Source organism: Danio aesculapii, chromosome 20, assembly GCF_903798145.1.
Source record: "Danio aesculapii chromosome 20, fDanAes4.1, whole genome shotgun sequence".
Taxonomy (NCBI): domain Eukaryota; kingdom Metazoa; phylum Chordata; class Actinopteri; order Cypriniformes; family Danionidae; genus Danio; species Danio aesculapii.
In genome coordinates this window covers 55,047,249-55,070,484 of record NC_079454.1, presented here as the reverse complement: position 1 = coordinate 55,070,484, position 23,236 = coordinate 55,047,249, and the positions used below count along the sequence as shown (strand labels likewise).

The 23,236-nt window shown below is 37.1% G+C and overlaps 1 protein-coding gene across 1 annotated transcript in view; it reads right to left on the bottom strand.

Moving 5' to 3' along the window:
* LOC130247429 (MAM domain-containing glycosylphosphatidylinositol anchor protein 2-like) overlaps positions 1-23,236 on the bottom strand; it is a 201,241-nt gene that overhangs the window by 76,104 nt on the left and 101,901 nt on the right. Inside the window, 2 exon segments of the mRNA XM_056480650.1 lie at positions 2,509-2,647; positions 3,291-3,487. Of these exon segments, the coding sequence (XP_056336625.1) occupies positions 2,509-2,647; positions 3,291-3,487 (336 nt within the window).

Genomic DNA, 23,236 nt, shown 5'->3' with positions numbered 1-23,236 from the left:
TGCTATGGTGTTGCTATGCAGTTACAAGGGAATTTTTATGTAGCGGCTTTAGTGTTGTTTGTTTTTGCAATCCAATTACTAGGGAATTGCAATGCAGTTACTAGGGTGTTGCTATGCAGTTTTTAGGGTGTTGCTGTGCAGTTACTAGGTTGTTGCTATGCAGTTAGAGGGTGTTTATGTAGCTTCTCAGGTGTCTTTATACAGTTGTTAGAATGTTCTAGATTGATAAGTGAATATTTCTCTCAGAGGTTTACAAAATATACAGTTGAAGTCAGAATTTTTAGCCCCCCCTTTATCCCCCCCCCCATTTCTGTTTAACAGTGAGCAGATTTCTTCAACACATTTCTAATCATAATAGTGTTAATAACTCATCTCTAATAACTGATTTATTTTCTCTTTGTCATGATGACAGTGAATAATATTAGACTAGATATACTTCAAGACACTTCTACAGATCTTTTTCTTGGCTGCTCCATGGAGGGCGCCATAGCGACCAGTTTCTTCCGGTAGAATGCTCAGAACTTCCGTTTACAGCGTTTACAGCCGGTTGTTTGCGCTCCGAAAATGCATTTCAATAGCGTTTTGAGTGGATTACGGAGTGTTTTTGTGACACACAACTGTGAAAGGTGTGTGTTAAAGCCGTTATAATCTGTCAGATGTGGTTCAAGCGCGAGAGAAAAACATTCTCCTAGTTCACGTGTCTGCCGTCAGAAATACAGTAGGTGTGTTTGTGTTCCCGACCTGTCAGCTGTTAACTCAGCGGCTCTTCAATGCATGCACACACACACGCGCGCAATGCTTCACTGCATTATAGAGCAAACCAGATTACTGGCATGAAACTTAACAGGTATGTAAGTCATGCAATTTACAAAAATGACCAATAAAGTCCGTTACTGATACTCTACTGGCTGATTTGCATGTTTAATCACGAGCCGTTTAGGTTTCATTCAGTGTGTTGTTTTCACAGCTTAAAGTGATATTTAAAGGCTTAACTAGGTTAATTGGGTTAACTAGGCAGGTTAGAGTAATTAGGTAAGTCACTGTATAATGATGGTTTGTTCTGTAGAATATTGAAAATATATAGCTTAAAGGGGCTAATAATATTGAGCTTAAAAAATTAAAGACTGCTTTTATTCTAGCCGAAATAAACCAAATAAGACTTTCTCCAGAAGAACAAATATTATCAGACATACTGTGAACATTTCTTTTCTCTGTTAAACATCATTTGGGAAATATTTAACGAAGAAAATAAAAATCAAAGAAGAGGGGCTAATAATTCTGACTTCAACTGCACATATTTTTCTCTCCTCACATGTGCTGTTGTGTTTCTGAGTTTTATTTTAGAGTGTTTTACTCAGTTATTACTCTTTAGGATCAACTTACTTTAATATACATTAATGATTTGAAAATGTCTTGTTCAAATAAGCTTTTGTTATATGCGGATGATGCAGCAATAATAGTGTCTCATGAGAGGAGGGAATTTATTGAAAACGAAATGAGTAAACAAATTGAGGAAGTCTCTGAATGGTTTTGCCTTAATAAATTGTCCTTACATTTGGGTAAAACTGAATTTATTTGATTTGGTTCAGCTGCGAAACTAAGAAAATGTGTCGGGTCAGAGATAAAAGTAGGAGATCTAATTATTACTCCAAAACAGGAAGTGAAATATTTGGGTTGTGTTTTAGATAGGTGACAGGTGAAAAGATGGCTGTTGTAGTCCATTCAAAAACTTGTTATAGAATTAGGTTTAGCAAGACAGGCAGAGCTCCTAGATACCCAAACTTTAACAATTTTATCAAGTGCATCAGTGCAGCCATACTTTGACTATGCTGCAGCTTTTTGGTCCAGCAGTAGTTCCAAAAAAATGAAAAATAAATTGCAGACGGCCCAAATGAAGTGGTGTAGAATTGTTATGAAAGTACCTCCACTGACACATTTAAATAATGAACATTATAGCCAAATTACATTTTAGTTAGTGAGGTACATTGTCATTCTACAAGAGCATGTAGCAGGGATATTTATCCATATAGATTTAAGAGTGAATCAGGTAGAAACTCTCTTTTGTGTGCTAGCTCTGCTGTTTGGAATGTTTTGCCCACGATTTTTAAAGAGATTCAAATTGAGAGTGATTTTAAAAGGGGAATTAAAAAGTGGCTGTTTTATAGTTGATGTTGAGGATTTTGTTGTGCTGAGTTGCTGAGCTGATGATGTTTGCACTCCATTTATGATTTGCTCATTCATTTTTAAAGAATATCGAGGACCACAATGGAAATAAGCCTGTGGCTTTTTTGTGTACTTTATCCTTGACTGTTTTTGAAATAATGTATGAATTGGTCTAACTGGACTTGATTGTATATTTTTGTTAGAATTGTCAAATAAAATCAATCAATCAACTAAGCCAACAATGCATTTACTTGCATCTGCTTCCCTGATCACAGTGTTATTTGCATTGAGCTCAACATATTAAATCTACTGAAACTAAATATTACTAACTGGAATACACCTCACCTGTTTTATTGGTGAGTCTGAAGATGACTTTGCGGTCGGCGATGCCGCAGATGTTCCTGACGGAGGCGATGCAGCTGTAGTTTGCGTAGTCCTTGGGTCTCAGGTTCTTCAGCTTCAGAATCTTTGTTTCCCCCTGGAGCTCAGAGCGAGAGACACAGACACATGTGCAAATGTGTGTTCGGAGACAGACGTGCTGCAGCAGGACAACTGGACACACGTAGTGCATCAGGAACATACAGCAACATGTAGAGAATATCATATTTATATCCCATCAAATCTACTGTTGAGGGTTACAAGTCCTGCTATTCTTTATGAAAGATTTAAAATGTTTTTACTGCTCAGTCTCAGCGGTCTAACAGCGCTTAACAATATCAAAATGACCAATCAAACCATCTACATCATGGTTAAAAAAAAACTAAGTGAAGTGAACATCCATTCATTTTCACACAGAAATGCCAACTGACCCAGCCGGGACTCGAACCAGCAACCTTCCTAACTACTGAGACACCGCGTTGCCCTATTACAAGTAACATAAGTTATGTAATTAGATCACTTTTTATGTAATTAGATCAAGTAGCTAGTAAAAACATGTAAAAATGACACACTGTCCCTCTTCCCAACAGGGAAAACCAATCAGGAATGAATAAATGTGATTATAATGGAAGTCAATGGGGAAAAACAGCCCCACCATCACCAAGGGAGAGTCAGTCTGAACACACACAAGGGTTAAATGATGCAGTATTATATAAATGTCAGTGTTTGATCAAGGTTTATATTCTTACCTGTGTAAAGAAGGGCTCATAGATCTCCACACCTTTATCAGAGCCCTGAGAGAGCACGTCTCGTCCTCTGTGCCAGCTGTAGCGCACCGGCGGGTTGGAGTTGGCCACGCAGCGCAGAAACACCGTCCGCTCGTAGTAAAACTGCTCTTTGGCTTCGCCGATGCTCTGATGGACCGTCACCACCGGCTCGTCTAGATCTGAACACACAAACACACACACACACACAGACACACACACACACACACACACACACACACACACACAGACACAGACACAGACACACACACACACACACACACACACACACACACACACACACACACACACACACACACACACACACACACAGGTATTATTCTATGTATGAGCGGAATCTTCTTGGTTGCATCAAAAAGCATCTTCAAGCAGCACAATGAGCTGTTTTTAACATATAATAATTATAGTTAATTATTGAAGTAAATGAGAGCGAACATCCTGTCTCACTTAATAATAATAAAATAATAAAAAAAAAATCTAATAAAAAATAAAAGTATCTAAAAATTACATAAAATTTTTTAATAAAAAATAAAATAAATAATTAAATAAATTAAATAAAATTAAAAAAATTAAATAAAATAAAATTTAAATAAAATTACATTTAAATTTATTTTTTTTTAAATAAAAATCTAATAAAATAAAATTATCTCAAAATTAAATAATTTTTTAAAATAAAAAATAAAATAAATAATTAAATAAATTAAATAGAAATAAAAAAAATAAAATTAAAATAAAATAAAATTTAAATAAAAAAGTTTTTTTAAATAAAAAATAAATAAAAATTAAACTAAATAAAAAAATTAAATAAAATAAATAAGTTAAATTAAAATTAAACTAAATTAAATTAAAAATAAAATAAAATATATTAAATAAAAATTTTATTAAAACTAAAATAACATAAAATAAATTATATTAAATTACATTATATTAAATTACATTAAAATAAAATAAAATAAAATTTTCTATTCATTCATTCATTTTCTTTTTGGCTTAGTCCTTTATTAATCCAGGGTTGCCACAGCGGAATGAACCGTCAACTCATCCAGCATTTGTTTTACGCAGCGGATGCCCTTCCAGCTGCAATCCATTACTGGGAAACACCCATACATTCTTATTCACACACATACACTATGCACAATTTAGCCTACCCAATTCACCTGTACCGCATGTGTTTGGACTGTGGGGGAAACCGGAGCACCCGGATGAAACCAACACGAAAGCAGGGAGAACATGCAAACTCCACACAGAATGCCAACTGACCCAGCCGAGGCTCAAACCAGCGACCTTCTAGCTGTGAGACGAGAGCGCTACCCACTGCGCCACCGCGTTGCCCTAATTTCATTTATGTTTATATTTATGTAATTTATTCTGAATAATTATTTGCACACATTAACATATACAAAAATTGTCAATTTATTGGGATTTATGATTTATCAGAACATATTTTTATATAAAATAAAACCTTTTCAACTTGTCCCTGCATAAAAAAACTAAAATATGCCATGTTTTTCAGAGATTTTTATATAAAATTATTCATTTATTTATTGTGGAATAAGGATTTTTAATCACAAGAAATGAAAACAATTGTCACCCACTAATTATGAATGTTTTATAAACACTAATATAGGATAATAATGTTAACTAATATTATAATTTTATTAATAAATCCAAATACAAAGTACATCAAAAGCTAAAAATAGGTATTTTTGTCTATAGCACACACAAACTATACATACAATGTGTGTGTGTGTGTGTGTGTGTGTGTGTGTGTGTGTGTGTGTGTGTGTGTGTGTGTGTGTGTGTGTGTGTGTGTGTGTGTGCATATAACTCCATTATTGTACTCTATTGTAATTTACATTACCTAAATCTAAAATTGTCAATGTAAGTCACTCTGATGTCAAATGTTGTACAGAAATATTCACAATCGGCTTTTTCCATTCAGGCTTTTCTCATGTAACACAATAATGACATTCATTTCCTTCTCACAGTAATTTCACTGAATCTAACGCATAATTCAACTGCTACTAATCACATTTGCCACATTGTTTTATTAATCAGATAAACATTTGAATCACTCGACAACCCAAAAACACCCCCCAAATAAATATAATCAAAACACACACACACACACACACACTATTAATAATGAGCTCATTCTCTATTTTCATGCGTATGCATCTGCGATATTAAAGGCAGGATTCTTCATTGTGTCTGTAAATCTGACATGTAAATCTAAGTTTCTGAGCCGTGACGTCTTAAGACTCCTCCAAATGACACTTATTTTAAATTTGCTGTCATTTCACTTGCTAATTCCTGCTATTAATGCTTTAAAGACAGAAGCATTAGCATAAGCGCTGGAGATCTGTGCGGGGAAATCTGATCAATTCATTATTAACTCGAATGGTTCTTCAGAGAAACGCTTGAACAGATATTCTGGATCCAAATGCTGATTAATACAAATGTGTCACTGATCACAACCAGATATTAATATACAGTCAAAATGATAGTAATCTACTCTAGTAAGAGTACCATAACCTGAGAAAAAACAATATACACTACCTGACAGTGGTCCCCTATCCAAGATTTAGGAGCAGCAAATAATAACTGGACTTCATGTTGATCATTCGGTGTCAGAAGTGTCTCATATGAAAGGTAAAGGCCTCTAGATGAGGCTTATTCGAGCACAATATAATCTGATCATGTCTTGATGTTGAATGATTTGATTAGGACAGTAAGGTCTGACTCTGCTTAGTCTAAAGTCTGCTCACTGAACCTTCAATAATGTCCAGTATAGAATATGTGCTCATGCTGCAGTGGAAACAGAATGAATATTGTGTCTGACTCCATCATGAGCTTGGAGGACTGCATCCATACATCTCTGACATGACTCAAATCACTGATTAATAAAGTCATCTGGAATGGTGAAGAAAGCCTTCTTGCAGGACTCCCAGAGTTCATCAAGAGTCTTTGTGTTCATCTTCAACGCCTCCTCCTCCATCTTACCCCAGACGTGCTCAATAATGTTCATGTCCGGTGACTGGGCTGGCCAATCCTCCTTTACTTTCAGGAGATTTGATGTGGAGGCTGAAGTATGAGAAGGAGCGCTATCCTGCTGGAGAATTGTCCCTCTCCTGTGGTTTGTAATGTAATGGGCAGCACAAATGTCTTGATACCTCAGGCTGTTGATGTTGATCATCCACTCTGCAGATCTCTCACACGCCCCCATACTGAATGAACCCCAAACCATTATCTCTCCTTCACCAAACTTGACTGATTTCTATGAGAATTTTGGTCCATGCTGGTTCCAGTGTTTGTGATGATTGTGATGCAGAACAGATGATTCAGCAGAGAAATCCACCTCCTGACACTTATATTTAGGATGCAGTATAGGCAGATTATGACTTGTTTTAAATAAAAGCTCTTTTAATTTTGACAAATTTCTGAAAACAAGAAATATTCTGTTGAAATTACAGTTTTTTCAATACATTTGACAAGTTTCCTAAACTCTTAACACGGTTAGCACAACATCCGTCTTTGTCGGCTATATAATTAGCACATTTCCTGTTGCTTTGACACAAAATGCTTCCAGGTAACACCAATGTCAAATGCTTGAACTTCTTTTACACATAAGCTCAACCAAGACCAAAACAATGGAATTTCACAGTCACATTTCCATTTTTAAGTCAGAACAGATAATCATGCTCTAAACAGAACTGAATAGGCTGAAGTCAAAGTGATCAGCTGTTCTTATTGTCAATTGAAACACAAATATATTCCCTGTATTTTATTCCATTGCCAATGAGAAACAGCTTATTGCAGTTATGCAAATATATAAATCACAGCGGATTCTCATCTGGGAACCACTCAGGTTTTTCCAATCCCATGATCATACGTTCCAAAAGAGGACTCTTTGGGCTGATCTTGTGTGGGAAAGGAACAAGAGAATTCTTCCCATGAAGCCAGAGAAGATATCAGGTGTGATGTGGATCAGAACATGTGGCCAAATGCAGAAGATTACTTAGTTTTGTTTTATTATTATAATTGCGCTGCTCTTTCTGTGTGTATATCTTGCAGTGATGTCCTTTTGCAAATAAAGTCTGTACTGCAGAAATTCTGTGTCTGTATTTTATTTAATTTTTTTACATAAACTACATTTTATAAAGCTACTCTGGGATGGTCGTTCATTCTTTGTATTGAATTTCTGCAGCTAAAGAAACAGAACGCCTGCATTTACTGAAGCCAACAACACAAAACTGTAGAGAGGCTTCAAACATAAGGGCAGAGCTGACAGAAAATAACGCAGGCTCTGTCATTTCAGCTGATGAGAGGGTTTTCTTGTCAGTGTGTTATGACTGGCTAAATGTTCCTGCAGGAAGAGAACATGTGTTAGAGTTTTGAATAATGATTTGATTTTAAACATGACTGCAGTGTTTTGTTATAGACACAGTGTATTGTGTTACTTTATTACTGTATTTTGAACAGTAGTTTTGGGGATTAGTTTACAGTGTGTGATTTTGAGCATGGAGTTAATCGTTTTGCCAATTGTGTGTTTTAGGTGTGTTGCTGCATTAAGAGTTGAGGAAACTTGTCAAATGTATTGAAAAAACTGTTATAAAACAAGTCAAAATGAAAAATCTGAAATTATGAGCCAAAATTAAGAGATTTTCTTTAAAAACAAGCTAAATAATCTGGCAATAGAGTGAGAAAAATAATCTTACTTCATGAAAACAACATTATTCAGCTGACCCCATTGGCTTTAAATAAAAACTCACCTCATTTTGACCCATTTTTAGGGCCAGACAGAATCTGCGGACATTTCTTGCTATTTCTGCACAGAATTTTGTTAAAAATCTGCAGATTTATGCAGAATGATTTTGGGATTATCATAACTAAAACCTTAATAAATGAATTAAAAAATAATACATTTCTAATATTTACAATGCAAATCCAATTAGATCCACTTTATTTGGTAAACAACGCAAGTCTCTCATATAATATCTCTACTATAAGACAGAACATATTACTGTACAAATTATATTGTAAATATAATTGTAAATAATTCATATGAATATTTTCATATTAGTCAATAATATTACTGAAATTCATTTAAAAACTGAATAAATATAGATTTACACAGTAAATAAACAGAATCAATGATGGGCTGAAAATCTGTGGAACTCTGCACGCGCAGATTCTGTGTGGGCCTAGTTATTATTTCTGAAAACATTCACTCATTTACCTTCGGCTTAGTCCCTTATAAGAGGTTGCCACAGCGGAATGAACCGCCAACTATTCCAGCATATGTTTTACACAACAGATGCCCTTCCAGCTGCAACCCAGTACTGGGAAACACCCACACACACTCAATCAAACACACACACTCATACACTACGGCCAATTTAGTTCATCAATAGCGCATTCCCCTATAGCGCATGTGTTTGGACTGTGGAACCGGAGCACCCGGAGAAAACCCACGCTAACACGGGGAGAACATGCAAACTCCACACAGAAACACCAACTGACCCAGCCAAGGCTCGAACCAGCGACCTTCTTGCTGTGAGACCACAGTGCTAACCACTGAGCCACCATGCTGCTCTTTCTGAAAACAAAACACTTTTTGCTTGTCTAGGAAATGCTTCTTGATGTAATAATTTGTCGTAGAAACAAAGTCTACACACATTTATTTTCCTTCACAAATAAAAGACGGCAGATCTATGTAGTGTGCAGCATGAGCCGGTGAAGTGGGCCGCAGCACATGTTCTGGCTGTGATTTAAGACTCTGACATCTCCAATGCTGATTCCTGACTTTCATTAAGACACGTTCTGCCCTTAATCAAGATCTGGAGCCGCTCGATACTTCATCCAGGACACATTATCAGCACACTGCTAGAGGAGCAATTACCTTTACCCAGACACACTGTTGGGTCATTCTGGCGCAGCAGACTACTCCAAATAAACACACTGATTCATTACGGCCGCTCGCACCAATTCACAGCTCATTTTGCAGAGACGAATCAAGATCAGCGGTTTGATTACGCAACACTGCAGACGTGGTGTTATGATTATAGAGTTAGGGCCCTATGTACACTCACAATAAGGTGGAAGACGTGTTTAGCATGTTTGTTGCTATTTTCAGACCAGCGCAACAGTAATTTTAACATATTGCGTCACGTTGTTTAAACAGTAAACCCATTTTCACCAGTCTGTGGACTCATGTGTGTGCTGGTCTATAAAGGAGGTGTGTTAAGGCGCATTGTTGGAGCGTTGCTATTCTGAGGAGCTGAAATAGACCAACTAAAAGCTGCTCTAAAGTCCAACAGAGTGCGTTCGTTATGCACATATGCAGGTCCAAACGCTTACACACTGCTGAATACACACAGGATGATCAGCAACACACAAATATCTTTACAGATGAAAACAATTAAAGGATTAAAATGATCCAGAAATGATGATCTTCTACATCAATATAAACACCACTGCCTCCATGCCTTCTTCACCTCGAGGGGCTTCATCAGTTTATTCATGACGGTCTGCATCTGTATAATGTTATTATTATCAGCAGTATTATTGATTATCTGCAGATTTAGATCTGTTTTAATAAACACAAGTGTAGATTTGTCCAGCTGTGGGGTTTTGGAGACGTCTGCATCACCATATGGGTCATAAGAACAGGACGTGTGTTTGGATATAACTCAGTGTTTTGACCACACTTCATTATTATTGTTCATTTATTCCTCTGCTGGAGATTAGAGCTGAATTTAGAAATAGTTTTGATCAAATCTTTGTGCTTAACAAAGGAAATTAAATATGTGGGCTAATGGATGTGTTCAGTGGAGTGAGTCTCCACCGTTTCCTTACTCCACCAAAGTAAAGGAGTAAAGAGGAAAAGTAAAGTAAAGAGGCTGAATGGAGGAGGCTGGTTCTTTATCCTCGCGCTGCAGATGCTCTGTTTAACTGTTTTCTCGCTAGTGAAGCGTTCAGTTTTTACACTTACAAAGTCGCCATGTAAATAGCAAATGCACCATGGAGCGACGCAACTGACTCTTAAAGGGAATGAGAGACGAGACTCTGATTGGTTTAAAGCACCTTATGCTCAAAACACAGCCAGAACTCATTAAGAGAATAAGAACAACCCTGTTAGACCATGCGCCACGGCGCAGAGCGGATTTATCCATTCCTAAAATAGCAAAAGTGGATTCAGACACACTCAATGCGTTTGCGACATGAGCTTTAGACTTTGCACTGAGATTATTAAAATAGAGCCCTTTGTGAGAGGTGGGTTGTCAGGTCCATGAAAATTACATAAACAGCTCAACGTTTGCGCTACAAAACATGCTTTTCTTACTTGTATTTTTCTGTTTTGTTTCTTTACCAAATATCTATATCTATTATCAATTACTAAACAAGTACTAAATATTGTCTGGTTTTCAGAAATAATGAGTCAAAATTAGATAAAACAAGCAAAATAATCTGCCAATGGGCTAAGCGAAATAATCCTGAAAACGTACCTCTGTATACATTACTGGAGGGTGTGATGTACGTCCCAGGAGCTACGTTTTTTTTTTTTTTGCAGTTTTTGGGAATCCACAAGAGGCCGCTGTGTACACTTTTTCAGATCTTTTCTCTCGCAAGTGCCATTCACGCCTGCTGTTCTCATGTAAATACACCAAAGGCCGCTGTCGACTGACTGATCGACCAGCCGATTGATCGATCCTCCCACCCCCTTCCCTAAACCCAACCGATAGTGTTTTCAAAAGCACCGATTGACCCAATCACCTCCTTCCCTAAACCCAACTGCAATATATGAAAAAGCAATCCAGAAAAAGAAAAGCCCTCCCTGCTGCCTGATTTTTACCATGTTTTCAAATTTTACCACATTCTCCCCCTGTTATTTGCTTTTTTACTTTTGTTTTTGTTTTATCTGATTTCTAGAATCGCTCTTCACCAGACTCGAACCCTGTCATCGCAGTCAACTTTGCTCAGTGTCCCAAATCTGTCGACATACGTGGCGAGCCACTGGGCGGAAAACAGCAGAAAAGCCATGCTCAGATAGGTAAGTGGTCAGCTGGTAGCACGGAAAGAAACGATGTCACACCGCCCCATAACATCCGTTTTAAAGATGAAATGCAGCCAAAAAAATTGCTTTGAAATCAGATTATTCAGCTTGTTTTAAGGAAAAACTCACTTGATTTTGACTCATTATTTCTGAACACAAGACAATATTTAGTACTTGTCTAAAAAAATGCTTCTTGATTACGGAATTTTCTGATATTTTAACTAGAAACAAGACAAAACCTCTAAGTAAGAAAAGCTTTTGCAGTGTAGTTAGTGAAAACTGGGTTGCCAGATTCATAAAAAAATCCAACTCAAGCTCACAGCAACCTCAAAGTAAAAAATGCTTTTCTTCCTTAGAGTTTTGTCTTGTTTCTAATCCAAATATCTGAAAATTCTCCTTAAAACAAGCAAAAAACAAATCTGCCAATGGGGTTAGCAAAATAATCCTGTTTGTCCTTTGAAATAACATTATTTTCCTTACCTACACTGAAAGAAATGACTTTTTGGTGTAGTCAAATCTAATAAATTTTCTCTCAGAATTATTAAACTGTAATTTTAAGTGTCAGGGATAACTAATTTTCTGAGTAAATATGTTTTAACACTTTTATTGTTTCAGAAAAAAGTGATACATACATACTGTATTAACCAAATACCAATCAAGAAAAAAAGAAAAGAAAAAAAATGTCATGCAAGGAAAATAATACATAAACAAATAAATAGAAAATAAAAAAATCCCTAAAATAAGATTAAATAATAATAAAAATAAAAAGGGCAATTTTGTAAAAATTAAATAAAATAAATAAATAAATACCATTAAGACATTGACATTTCAACACATACATTCTAATGAAAGTGAAACTATATTAAAGCTAGTCATTATAAACATTAACACAGTCACATTGTTAGGGATAACGGTCAGTCCACTCTTATTTAAAAAATGAAGGAACAAGTCCAAATCTTGTAGAATATGTGCATGTTTTGTTTAATTGAGTAAGTCAACCTTTCCATTGCGATACACGAAGACATTTCCTTTATCCAGAGTGACAAAGATGCACCATCAATACTTTTCCAGTGAATGGCAATCAGGCGCCTCGCATGCAATAGGCACAGAGTTATAAACTTCTGTTCATATGGCTTCAGTGATAAGGCAGGTGGGAAAAGACCAAGAATACAGATTTTAGGGCAGACAGGGATTTCTTTACCAATAGTTTTAGAGGTTTCTTCAATTATTTCTTTCCAAAGGAATTGCAAGTGCTCACATTGCCAAACACAATGGAACAGAGTGCCCTTGTAAGTCAAACATTTTCCACAAATGTCCAAAATATTTCTATTAAATGTAACATTTCTGGTGTTATATATGTTCTCATTATCTAATTATATTGGATTAGTTTAAAACAGGTATTGATTGATAATGTTTGAGTTTGAACACAACTTTCTTCCCACTCATTTTCTGTATTATCCATTTGAAAGTCATCAAGCCAGTCTTTTATGATTTGTAGATTCTTTGGAAGCAGTAACAAATTTGCTCTATAGTGCAGAAATGTAGTATTTAGCACTGGGATCTTTAACTGCAATTTCTTTTTTTATATTCTGGGAGGGGCATAAAAGTAATAAATGTTCGTCCAATTAAAAATTTGTCCGGCCGACATTTCCCATAATTCTGATAAGTAGCCCAAACTGTCAGTCAACAGATGTAGATTTGTACATGTACGCATGTTCACCTGCACGAGAGAGAGAGAGAGAGAGAGAGAGAGAGAAAGAGAGAGAGAGAGAGAGAGAGAGAGAGAGAGAGAGAGAGAGAGAGAGAGTGAGAGAGAGAGAGAGAGAGAGAGAGAGAGAGAGAGAGAGAGAGAGAGAGAGAGAGAGAGAGAGAGAGAGAAAGAGAGAGAGAGAGAGAGAGAGAGAGAGAGAGAGAGAGAGAGAGAGAGAGAGAGAGAGAGTGAGAGAGAGAGAAAGAGAGAGAGAGCAAAACAAATGCTGAATCAAAACTTTTTAAAATCCTGAATCAACATTGGAGTTACTTTTGTTGTTACTTTCTAATCTACTTAGGGTCGGGCACTGATATGAATGAGTTTTAGATCTTATAAAATTACAGATCTGACTTGAGTAAATATTTAATATTTGCACAATTACTTCATGTAATAAATGAAATGAGTGGAATTTACTAGTAATATTTCCATATTTTCTAATCGTCGTAAACATAGTAATATTAAGCAAATGTTAATGATGGATGTGTCGCGATGTATATGTAGCTCCCAGCATGCTTTGCATGGGATTGAATTGAGAGGGAATAATTTGTAAATAAAAGCAATTATAGATGTTTAAATTTGAGAGAAAGACTTGTTAGAGTTCAATCTTCATTAGTCTGAAGATTAAGAAGTAGTTTTGCGCAAGTTAAGAAGTTAAGTAGTTTTGTTTTTGTCACCACCTTCCAGAGGAGCACTCGCGTCTGGGCATTTTTATTATCAGCATTAATGTTTGAGGCTTCACTCAGAGAGCCATAGCTGTGCTAACACAAGCTCTGAGATCAGTAAGCATTTTAACAGTTAATTTTAAAGTAAAAGTCCTGAGTTCAATTTACTCAAAATAAAGTAAGATAATTCATGTCATGTGGAAATGCATGTCCTTAATTAAACCAGGTTACACCAAATGTACTAATTAGATTATTAGACTAACTAATACGGCTATTTAAATTGATAAGAGCAATGTTCCTTCTGCTAAAACAAGAACTGGACATTACTTGGTTCATTTAAGTGAGGTTTATTAATAAACTAATTTCGGGAGGATCACGTGCTTATGATTTATCGCAGCTGGTCTCGTATTAAGCTAATCAGTATCATCCAATCATATGAGCCATAAGCAACTATAAATAACCACAGTTTTCAGTCCACTTTATCTTCGTTTGGAAGAAACCCCCCCTTCCTCCCCATTCTCCTCCTTCACTATAGATCGGGCGGCACGGAGGCCCAGTGGTTAGCACTGTTAGCGCCACAGCAAGAACACTGCCAGCCCTGGTCCTGCCAGGTCGGTAGGTGTTTCTGTGAGGAGTTTGTATGTTCTCCCCATGTCCGCGTGGGTTTTCCCCGGGTTCTCCGGTTTCCTCCCACCATCCAAATATATACACCATGCATAACAATCAAGCATTTGTCTGGCCCCCTTTTTTCCTCACGTGTTCCCTTAGCTACTGCAGACGGGGAGTTCTGAGATCCACCGAGCTCAGGCTCCCCTCTCGCTCTGCAAACCGGAGGAAGCCCCGGGCTCGAGGATCCCTTGAGCTCGGGGCTCTCTCCCGGGACAGCATGCCAAACAAGCTTTAGATGAATCATCAGCTAAGTGTGAACTCTTGAAATGGATATAAACTCAAAAATAATCAAGTAACTTTTACTTCATTCATCTAGGATTGTTAGGGTAAACATGAAGTAAATTTGACATGTTATTGACAAGTTAATTGTACCTGATATAAGACAGTAAAATTTACTTGAAATTTGTTCGTGCACATTGTTACGAGGATTTTGAAGAAGTTTTCTTCAGTGTATATATGACTGATGAACTGCACATTCACCAGCGGCCTCATGTCAATATACTGTACTGAGCTGCAGTCACTACAGTGCAGTTGCTAAGGTGTCGCTTGTGTTGATCAGTAGCGGAGCAGATGAGCGGCTGGTTTGCGCTGCAGTGTGTGTAGAGCTGAGCGCAGGGTCTGACGGATGCTTCTCCCCTCTGCTTTTCTCCACAGATGAAGATGAGGGAATAATGAGAGCCGATAGTGAATCACAGCAGTAATGAATGTGTTCCCGCTCTGCCGGCCTTCATCAGCGCAACAATTCATCTCAGAGGAGAACCAGCTTCTGACCCGCGGCAAACTCACAGCACTGAACACACACCTCAGAGTCACTGAACACACACCTGAGAGTCCAGCACACACACACACCGAAATCAGCAAATCAAGATATCTGCTCTCCAGTGCCGAGCCGGAGGAGAAAACACACAGATCTGGAGAAACAATGGGGCTGATGCTGGAGCTCAACTGATACAGAGAGTGCAGAAACACACACGCATGCACACACGCACGCACACACACACTTGGTCTTGTTTTAAAGTACAAGTACCCTGTCTTCATCTGAAATAAAGATACACTTACAAAAAAATCAAAATGACTGAAGATATTAGGTCTATATTAGGCTTATTTTATCTATAATGGTGGGAGGAAACCGGGGAACTCAGGGGAAACCCACACGGACACGGGGAGAACATGCAAACTCCGCATAGAAATACCAGATGGCCCAGCGAGGACCCGACGCCATTGGTATTCTTGCTGTGAGGCAACATTGCTAGTCACTGGGTCACCGTGCCGCCCATTCTGGATAAAGGTGGAAGAAGGGGAGGAGGAGGGTTTCTTCCAGATGAAGATAGTTGTAGAGAGGAAATGAGAATATATATAGTGACTTGGGATCCTTTGATTGGAGGATCACGATTAGCTAATAAGGGCCAGTTAGGTTAATCATGAGCACATGCTCCTCTAGAAATTAGTTTAATATTAAACTTCACTTAGATTTAGGTCGTGATGTCAGCTGACCAAAATTCAATGTATAATCAGTGTCTAAGGACGATCTTATTTTGATGTGCGAAAATGACATCAGATGACGTTGATTTTAGGTTGATTTTAGGTTGTGTTGGAAAGTGACCAAAATCCACCGTTGAGCCAACATCTTAAATCAACGTTATATTGACGACAAATACTAACATTTATTCATCAGGTATGGCAACCAAAATACAACATCTGATAGACATCACAGTGGTAACGTCCACACAACGTCAAGCTGTAACATCATTAGACGTCTGGTTGATTTCCAAACATCCAAACAAAACGCAATGTCCCAACGATGTTGACGTCTTATGCCTGCTGGGTGTTTAAGGCCATTTCTGTCATCATACAGTAAACTTCTTTGCTTCTTTTAATGCTTCAGTTTGCTGCATTTATAAATCTGTCATGTCTTGAGGTAGCTCATTATGATGTGATTTACCTTCTGTGTGTGATTTGATTGGACAGGAATCCCAGAACTGATTTTTCTAATCCCCATAGACAAGAGAAAATAAAGCAGTGACTGCAGGCTGAAGGACAGTAGTGGAGTAAAAGAACTGATACTGCAGTAAACATGTGCTCAAGGGACTCAAGTAAAAGTACACATTTATAAAATAATTTAAAGTAAATAAGAATTCCTAATAAAAACTACTCGATTACAGTCATTTGAGTATCTGTAATTAGTTACTTTAGTTTACACCACTGGATTTACCACTTCATTACTGCCAATCAGTCTTCTTTGTAAAATGTTGAAACATATACAGTAAATATACCAAAAAGCACTATAACGGTTTTGTTGGCCTAAGACTTGCACACTATATAATCAATCAGTCTCTTTATTAAAAAACAAACAGAAAGTATAGAAAATATGCACAAAAGCAAGAACAGCTCAACATTTCGTCTTCATGCTAAAGTCTGTGTTTAACATGGCTAGGCTTAGACTGTGAAATCTTTTTTTTTCTGTCCAGGTGATCTCATACAGCCTTAATAAGATTTAGGTCTGGACTTTGTGTAGGCCATTTCATGACTGTCTGTTTCATCACCTGATTTCCTTCTCCAAATAATATTTCTCTGCATTTAGCGGATCGTTATCATGCTGAAAATGAAAACTATGATCACTGAAGTCTTTTCCAGAAGGAATGGCATAATGGATTTAACCCTATTTGTACATTTCAAAGCAGGACAACAGTCCCTCTCCAACATTGTCTTTTACAATTAAATGTCCTAATTAAACCAAAATAATTTAAACTCTTATCCTAACAAAACATACATCAATTGACAGATTATTTATTTATTTATTTATTTATTTATTTATTTATTTATTTATTTATTTATTTATTCAAAGGTGCAGTATGTAAGTTTGAGGCACAGCTGTCAAACTAGGTAATGCACTCCTGGATCAAAACGAATGCAAACGCAGGTTGCCAGATTGACGACATCAACAGAAATGTGCCTGACTATTGAGCCTAAAGGCTGATTTAAGCCTGAATAAAACCGTGTTCTCTATTAAAGCAACGAGCAAAGTAAAGTAAAGTATTTATTTTTAATGATATTAATAATTAAAATAATAGATGATATGAAAATACTTTTGACCACACATATAACAATTCAACTATTGTGAATGCATAATCCCGCCAACTGGTCTATCTGAAGAAAAAGTCTGAAATTGGATGATCTAGAGCACCGTTACACATCGTGTTCACAAGACTTTGTTTTCTCGTAAAATAGTTTTGTATTGACATTTAGCCTGAGAGTAAAGTCAGATTAGAGACATAATAATGTTTGTAGTCTGACCTACAGTAACATGTGAAATAGCTAATTAGAGAATGCTGTAGGTCAGAACACACCAAATACTAAAAACTGGTGATCCCCGATTGTCCAGGTATAATTCGCACACTGATTATACAGCTTGCCATTTGGCTGGAGTGCAGTGAGTGCACTATTCTGTGCTTCTGAATGGCTGTATTTACATGCCTGTCGTGTTTCGCCTGCTGCAAACAGCCAAATTGCTCATCCCTGCAAATCTGGTCACGTACAGTAGCGTGTTGTTAGGACACAGGGTTACAATGTAACCTGCTCTCCTAATGTTTACGCTTGTAACATTTATATTAATAACCTCATGTGGAACTCTGAATCTGCATCTCATTTCAGACTCTGCTACTGTCCACCGGAAGTCGCATTTTGGCTGCAGACACATGCATTGAGAGCCTTCCTGACTGAACGAATGAATAAAATACGCTGTTTTCCACCATCTGGCAACCCGGGGTGCTGGTTAAAGACAGCCGTTCCAGCACGTGACGCACATGTTCAAAGCAGAATATCTGACTTCAGCATTGTTCTTCAGATAAACAAGAATGTTCACTGAGCATGTTTCTGAATATCTGCAGACATGGTGTTTTTATGCTTTAGAAGAGTCAGAAATGGACATACAGCACCTTTAAAGGGTCACATATATCCATTCCACCATAAGTAAAACAACAGATTCAACGTTGGCTGAAAACTTCTTGCACAGTACTGTATGTTTGTCTATTTGCTCACATCTCAGACACTTTCACTGCTTGAATGTTGTTGCTAAATATGATTGTCTTTTTTACATTTACTTATATTTATGCAAGGAAAAATGAACCGATTTTATCTAAAAACTTGTCAATTATCATTTTTAATTGAAACTCATTAATATGCGCAGATTAAACGTGCTAATTAAATTTTATAATATGCTGCATTTAAATAACATTCACCAACAATATGTTTAATTCAAACACTAAATGCACTAATTAACTTCGTATCATGATGCATTTAAATAACATTCATCATTAATATGGGAGAATTTAGAAGCGAAATGAAGTAAAACAATTATTTCTGCATTAATTATGCATGATGTGGTGACACTAACAGCCGGTGTGTTTGTTTTAGGAGAATAATCTGATTTACATAACGGCCTTTATCATTCTCCCTTAAGTGCTTGGTTTCTTTCAGTGATTGTTTGGGAATCGTTCACTAATGACCGCGTTTTGCATTCGTTTTATTATTCATCATTTATGTTTCACTGCAGTTTAATTCCATTAGAAATTTCGGGAGTGATTAGGACTCGATATCTGAGGAGACGGGACCAAGGATTAAAGCATTTGCTTTAATTTATCATGATAAAAGCGATGCTAAAAAAAAAAGACAAAAGTGACTCCATTTATGCCTTAATGCATGTTCCCGGTCATACTCTGAATGATTCATTAGCGTCCGCTATATTACAGGAGGAAAAAACAACATAATGCACTCTTTCATTAAATTAAACTTTCATTACATCTCTGAAATCACTTTCCTTAGTGATGTAATCCTGGCCAAATGCAATATTAATCTACAATATTCATCATGCAATAAACTGCTGACTCACAACACAAGCAGGAGTGTGCTTCCCAAACAATGACGCACACTCAAGAAATGGTTATGTTTTAGCTGCTTTATTAAACTACTTACTTAAATAGACACAATTATTAAGATTTTTTAGACAACTTATTGAATTAATCCATGTAAATATGTCTTCATTTAATATAAATAACTTAAAGATATCTCTCTCACATGTCATTTGATTTCAACACACAATATATACAGCTGCTCCATAAATATTTGGACATCAACACAATTGCTATATGTTTTGCTCTATACACCAACACAATGGATTTGAAATGACAGATATGCTTTAACTGCAGACTGTCAGCTTTCATTTATGGGTATTTACGTCCAAATCAGGGTAACGCTGTAGGAATTACAGCAGTTTACCTCCCACTTGTGCCTCCCACTTGTTAAGGGACCAAAAGTAATTGGAAAATTGGCTTCTCAGCTGTTCCATGGCCAGCTGTGTGTTATTCCTTCATTATCCCAATTACAATGAGCAGATAAAAGCTCTAGAGTTCATCTCAAGTGTGCTATTAGCATCTGTTACTGTCAACTCTCAAGATGAGATCCATAGAGCTGACACTATCAATCAAGCAAGCCATCATAAGGCTGAAAAAACAAAACAAACCCATCAGAGAGATAGCAGAAGCCTCAGGTGTGGCCAAAACAACTGTGTGAAACATTTTAAAACAAAAGAAATGCACCAGTGAGCTCAGCAACACCAAAATCTGGAAGACCACGGACACAACTATGGTGGACGACTGAAGAACTCTCTCCCTGGTGAAGAAAACATCCTTCACAACAGTTGACCAGATCAAGAACCCTCTCCAGGAGGCAGGTGTGTGTGTGTCAGAGTCAGCAATCAAGAGAAGACTACACGAGAGTGAATACAGAGTGTTCACCACAAGATGTAAACCATTGGTGAGCTTCAATAACAGGAAATGCAGATTAGAGTTCTAGAAAAGCCTTCACAGTGCTGGAACAACATCCTGTGGACAGATGAGATCAAGATTAACAGAGTGATAGGAGGAGAAGAGTATGGAGAAGGAGAGGAACTGCTCATGACCCTAAGCAGTGAAGTTTGGTGGTAGTAGTGTCATGGCATGGACACGTATGGCTGTCAATGGAACTGGTTCTCTTGTATTTATTGATGATGCGATGCTGACTAAAGCAGCAGGATCAATTCTAAAGTGTTTCAGGCAATATCTTCTGCTCATATTCAGCCAAATGCTTCAGAACTCATTGGACGGCGCTTCACAGTGCAGATGGAGATTGACCCAAAGCATACTGCAAAAGCAACCAAAGAGATTTTGAAGGGAAAGAAGTGGAGTGTTGTGCAATGGCCAAGTCAATCACCTGACCTGAATCTGATTGAGCATGCATTTCACTTGCTGAAGACAAAACTGAAGGGGAAATGCCCCAAGAACAAGCAGGAACTGAAGACACTTGCTGTAGAGGCCTGGCAGAGCACCAGCAGGAATGAAACCCAGTGTCTGCTGATGTCTCTGTGTTCCAGACGTCAGGCTGTAATTGACTGTAAAGGATTTGCAATCAAGTATTCAAATGTGAAAGTTTGATTTATGATTATTATTCTGTCCAATTACTTTTGGTCCCTTAACAAGTGGGAGGCACATATGCAAACTGTTGTAATTCCTACAGCGTTCCCCTGATGTGGATGTAAATACCCTCAAATGAAAGCTGACAGTCTGCAGTTAAAGCAGAGCTTATTTGGTTCATTTCTAATCTGTTGTGTTGCTGTATAGAGCCAAACATGTAGGAATTGTGTCCGAGTCCAACCATATTTGGACCTGACTGTATATATAGTAAAGTAAATATATATTTCACAGCATTGCAGTAAAGTACAAAATTAAGTGACCTGGACTCTGTGGAGATATTTGGAGAGATTAATGATACCTGCAATTAAAAAGACAGCAGTTCTGAAGGATTTCTGGGCGCTGAGGGAGTATGGCAGAAAAATAACAGCAGCAAAAATAGAGGATGAACAGACTCAAACACGACCTCTGCCAAACACCAAATAAAGAGCTCAGATACACACTGTCCTCGCCTCGTCTGCGTGTGTGTGTGTGTATGAGACACTGGCATGTTCTGACATTTACAGCTCTGAAAACAAGAAACATGCCATTTATAAACTTTCTCTTTGCATGAAAGCTGAAAACAACATGACAGGACATTCACAACACCGCAGACTCACAGATCTACAGCTCAGTTTAACCTCCAACATCTGAAGAGATGCCAGAAACGCTTTCTGGGGTGTTTTTCACCAAACAATGATGTAACTCACGGCTGAATTACCATAGTACATAATGTACAACAAAACAAAACTGCTGAAATGTAGACAGCGCCCTCTAGTGGATTCGTCATCTAAAATGTACAATAAATTGCAACCTAAGCAATGAATTTTAGCTCAGCAAAAATGTAGACAGCGCCCTCTAGTGGATTTGCCATTAGTAATGTACAACAAAAGCCCCCTAAATAATGAAACAGGAAAAACGTTATTTATAAACACATCAGCATCACAGTTTCACGGCTCAGTATCATAAGTACATAAAGTACAACAAAACTAACCCTATGTTACATATTTCAGATTCGTATTTCAAATGCAGACAGCACCCTCTAGTGGATTTCTCATCTGAAATGTACAACAAAACACAATAAATAATAAATTTCAGAGTCACAAAAATACTAAAATGTAAACAACACCCTCTAGTGGAGACATTACCTGAGAGTTCAACAAAACATAACCTATGTATTTAATTTCACTAAAGTGTAGACAGCACCCTCTAGTGGATTTGCCATCAGAAATGTACAACAAAAGTACCCTGAATAAAGAAACAGGAAAAATGTTATTTATAAACAAAGCAGAATCACAGATCTATGGCTCAGTTTAACCTCCAACATCTGAAGAGACGACAGAAACACTTTCCAGAAAATAAAAAGTCTATCTGGGGTGTTTTTAACCAAACAATAACATAACTCGCTGCTGAATTACCACAGTACATAGCTTACAACCTATGTTACGTATTTCAGATTCACAAAAATGTAGACAGCACCCCCTAGTGGATTTCTCCTCTGAAATGTACAACAAAACACACAATAAATAATGCATTTAAGATTCACAAAAGTACTAAAAAGTAGACAGCGCCCTCTAGTGGATTTGTCATCTTTAATGTACAATAAATTGTAATCTAAGTAACGAATTTCAGATTAGCAAAAATGTAGACAGCGCCCTCTAGCAGACATGTCACCTGAAAGTACAACAATACGTAGCCTAAGTAACACATTTCAGATTCACAAAAAACTCAAATGTAGTGGCGCCCTCTACTGGATTTGTCATCAGAAATGTACAACAAAACATACCCTAAATAACGAAACTAGAAACATGCCATTTATACGTTTTCCATTCGCATGAAAGCTGAAAACAACATGACAGGACATTCACAACACAGCAGGTTCACAGATTTACGGCTTAGTTTAACCTCCAACATCTGAAGAGATGCCAGAAACGCTTTCTGGGGTGTTTTTCACCAATCAATGACATAACCCACGGCTGAAATACCACAGTACATAATGTACAACAAAACTAAACCTATGTTACGTATTTCAGATTCGGATTTCAAATGCAGAGAGTGCTCTCTAGTAGATTTCTCATCTGAAATGTACAACAAAACACAATAAATAATGCATTTCAGAGTCACAAAAATACAAAAAATAGACAGCGCCCTCTTGTGGATTTGTCATCTAAAATGTACAATAAATTTTAACCTAAGTAACAAATTTCAAATTAGCAAAAATGTAAACAACGCCCTCTAGTGGACGTGTAACCTGAAAGTACAACAAAAAGTTCCCCAAGTAATTTATTTAA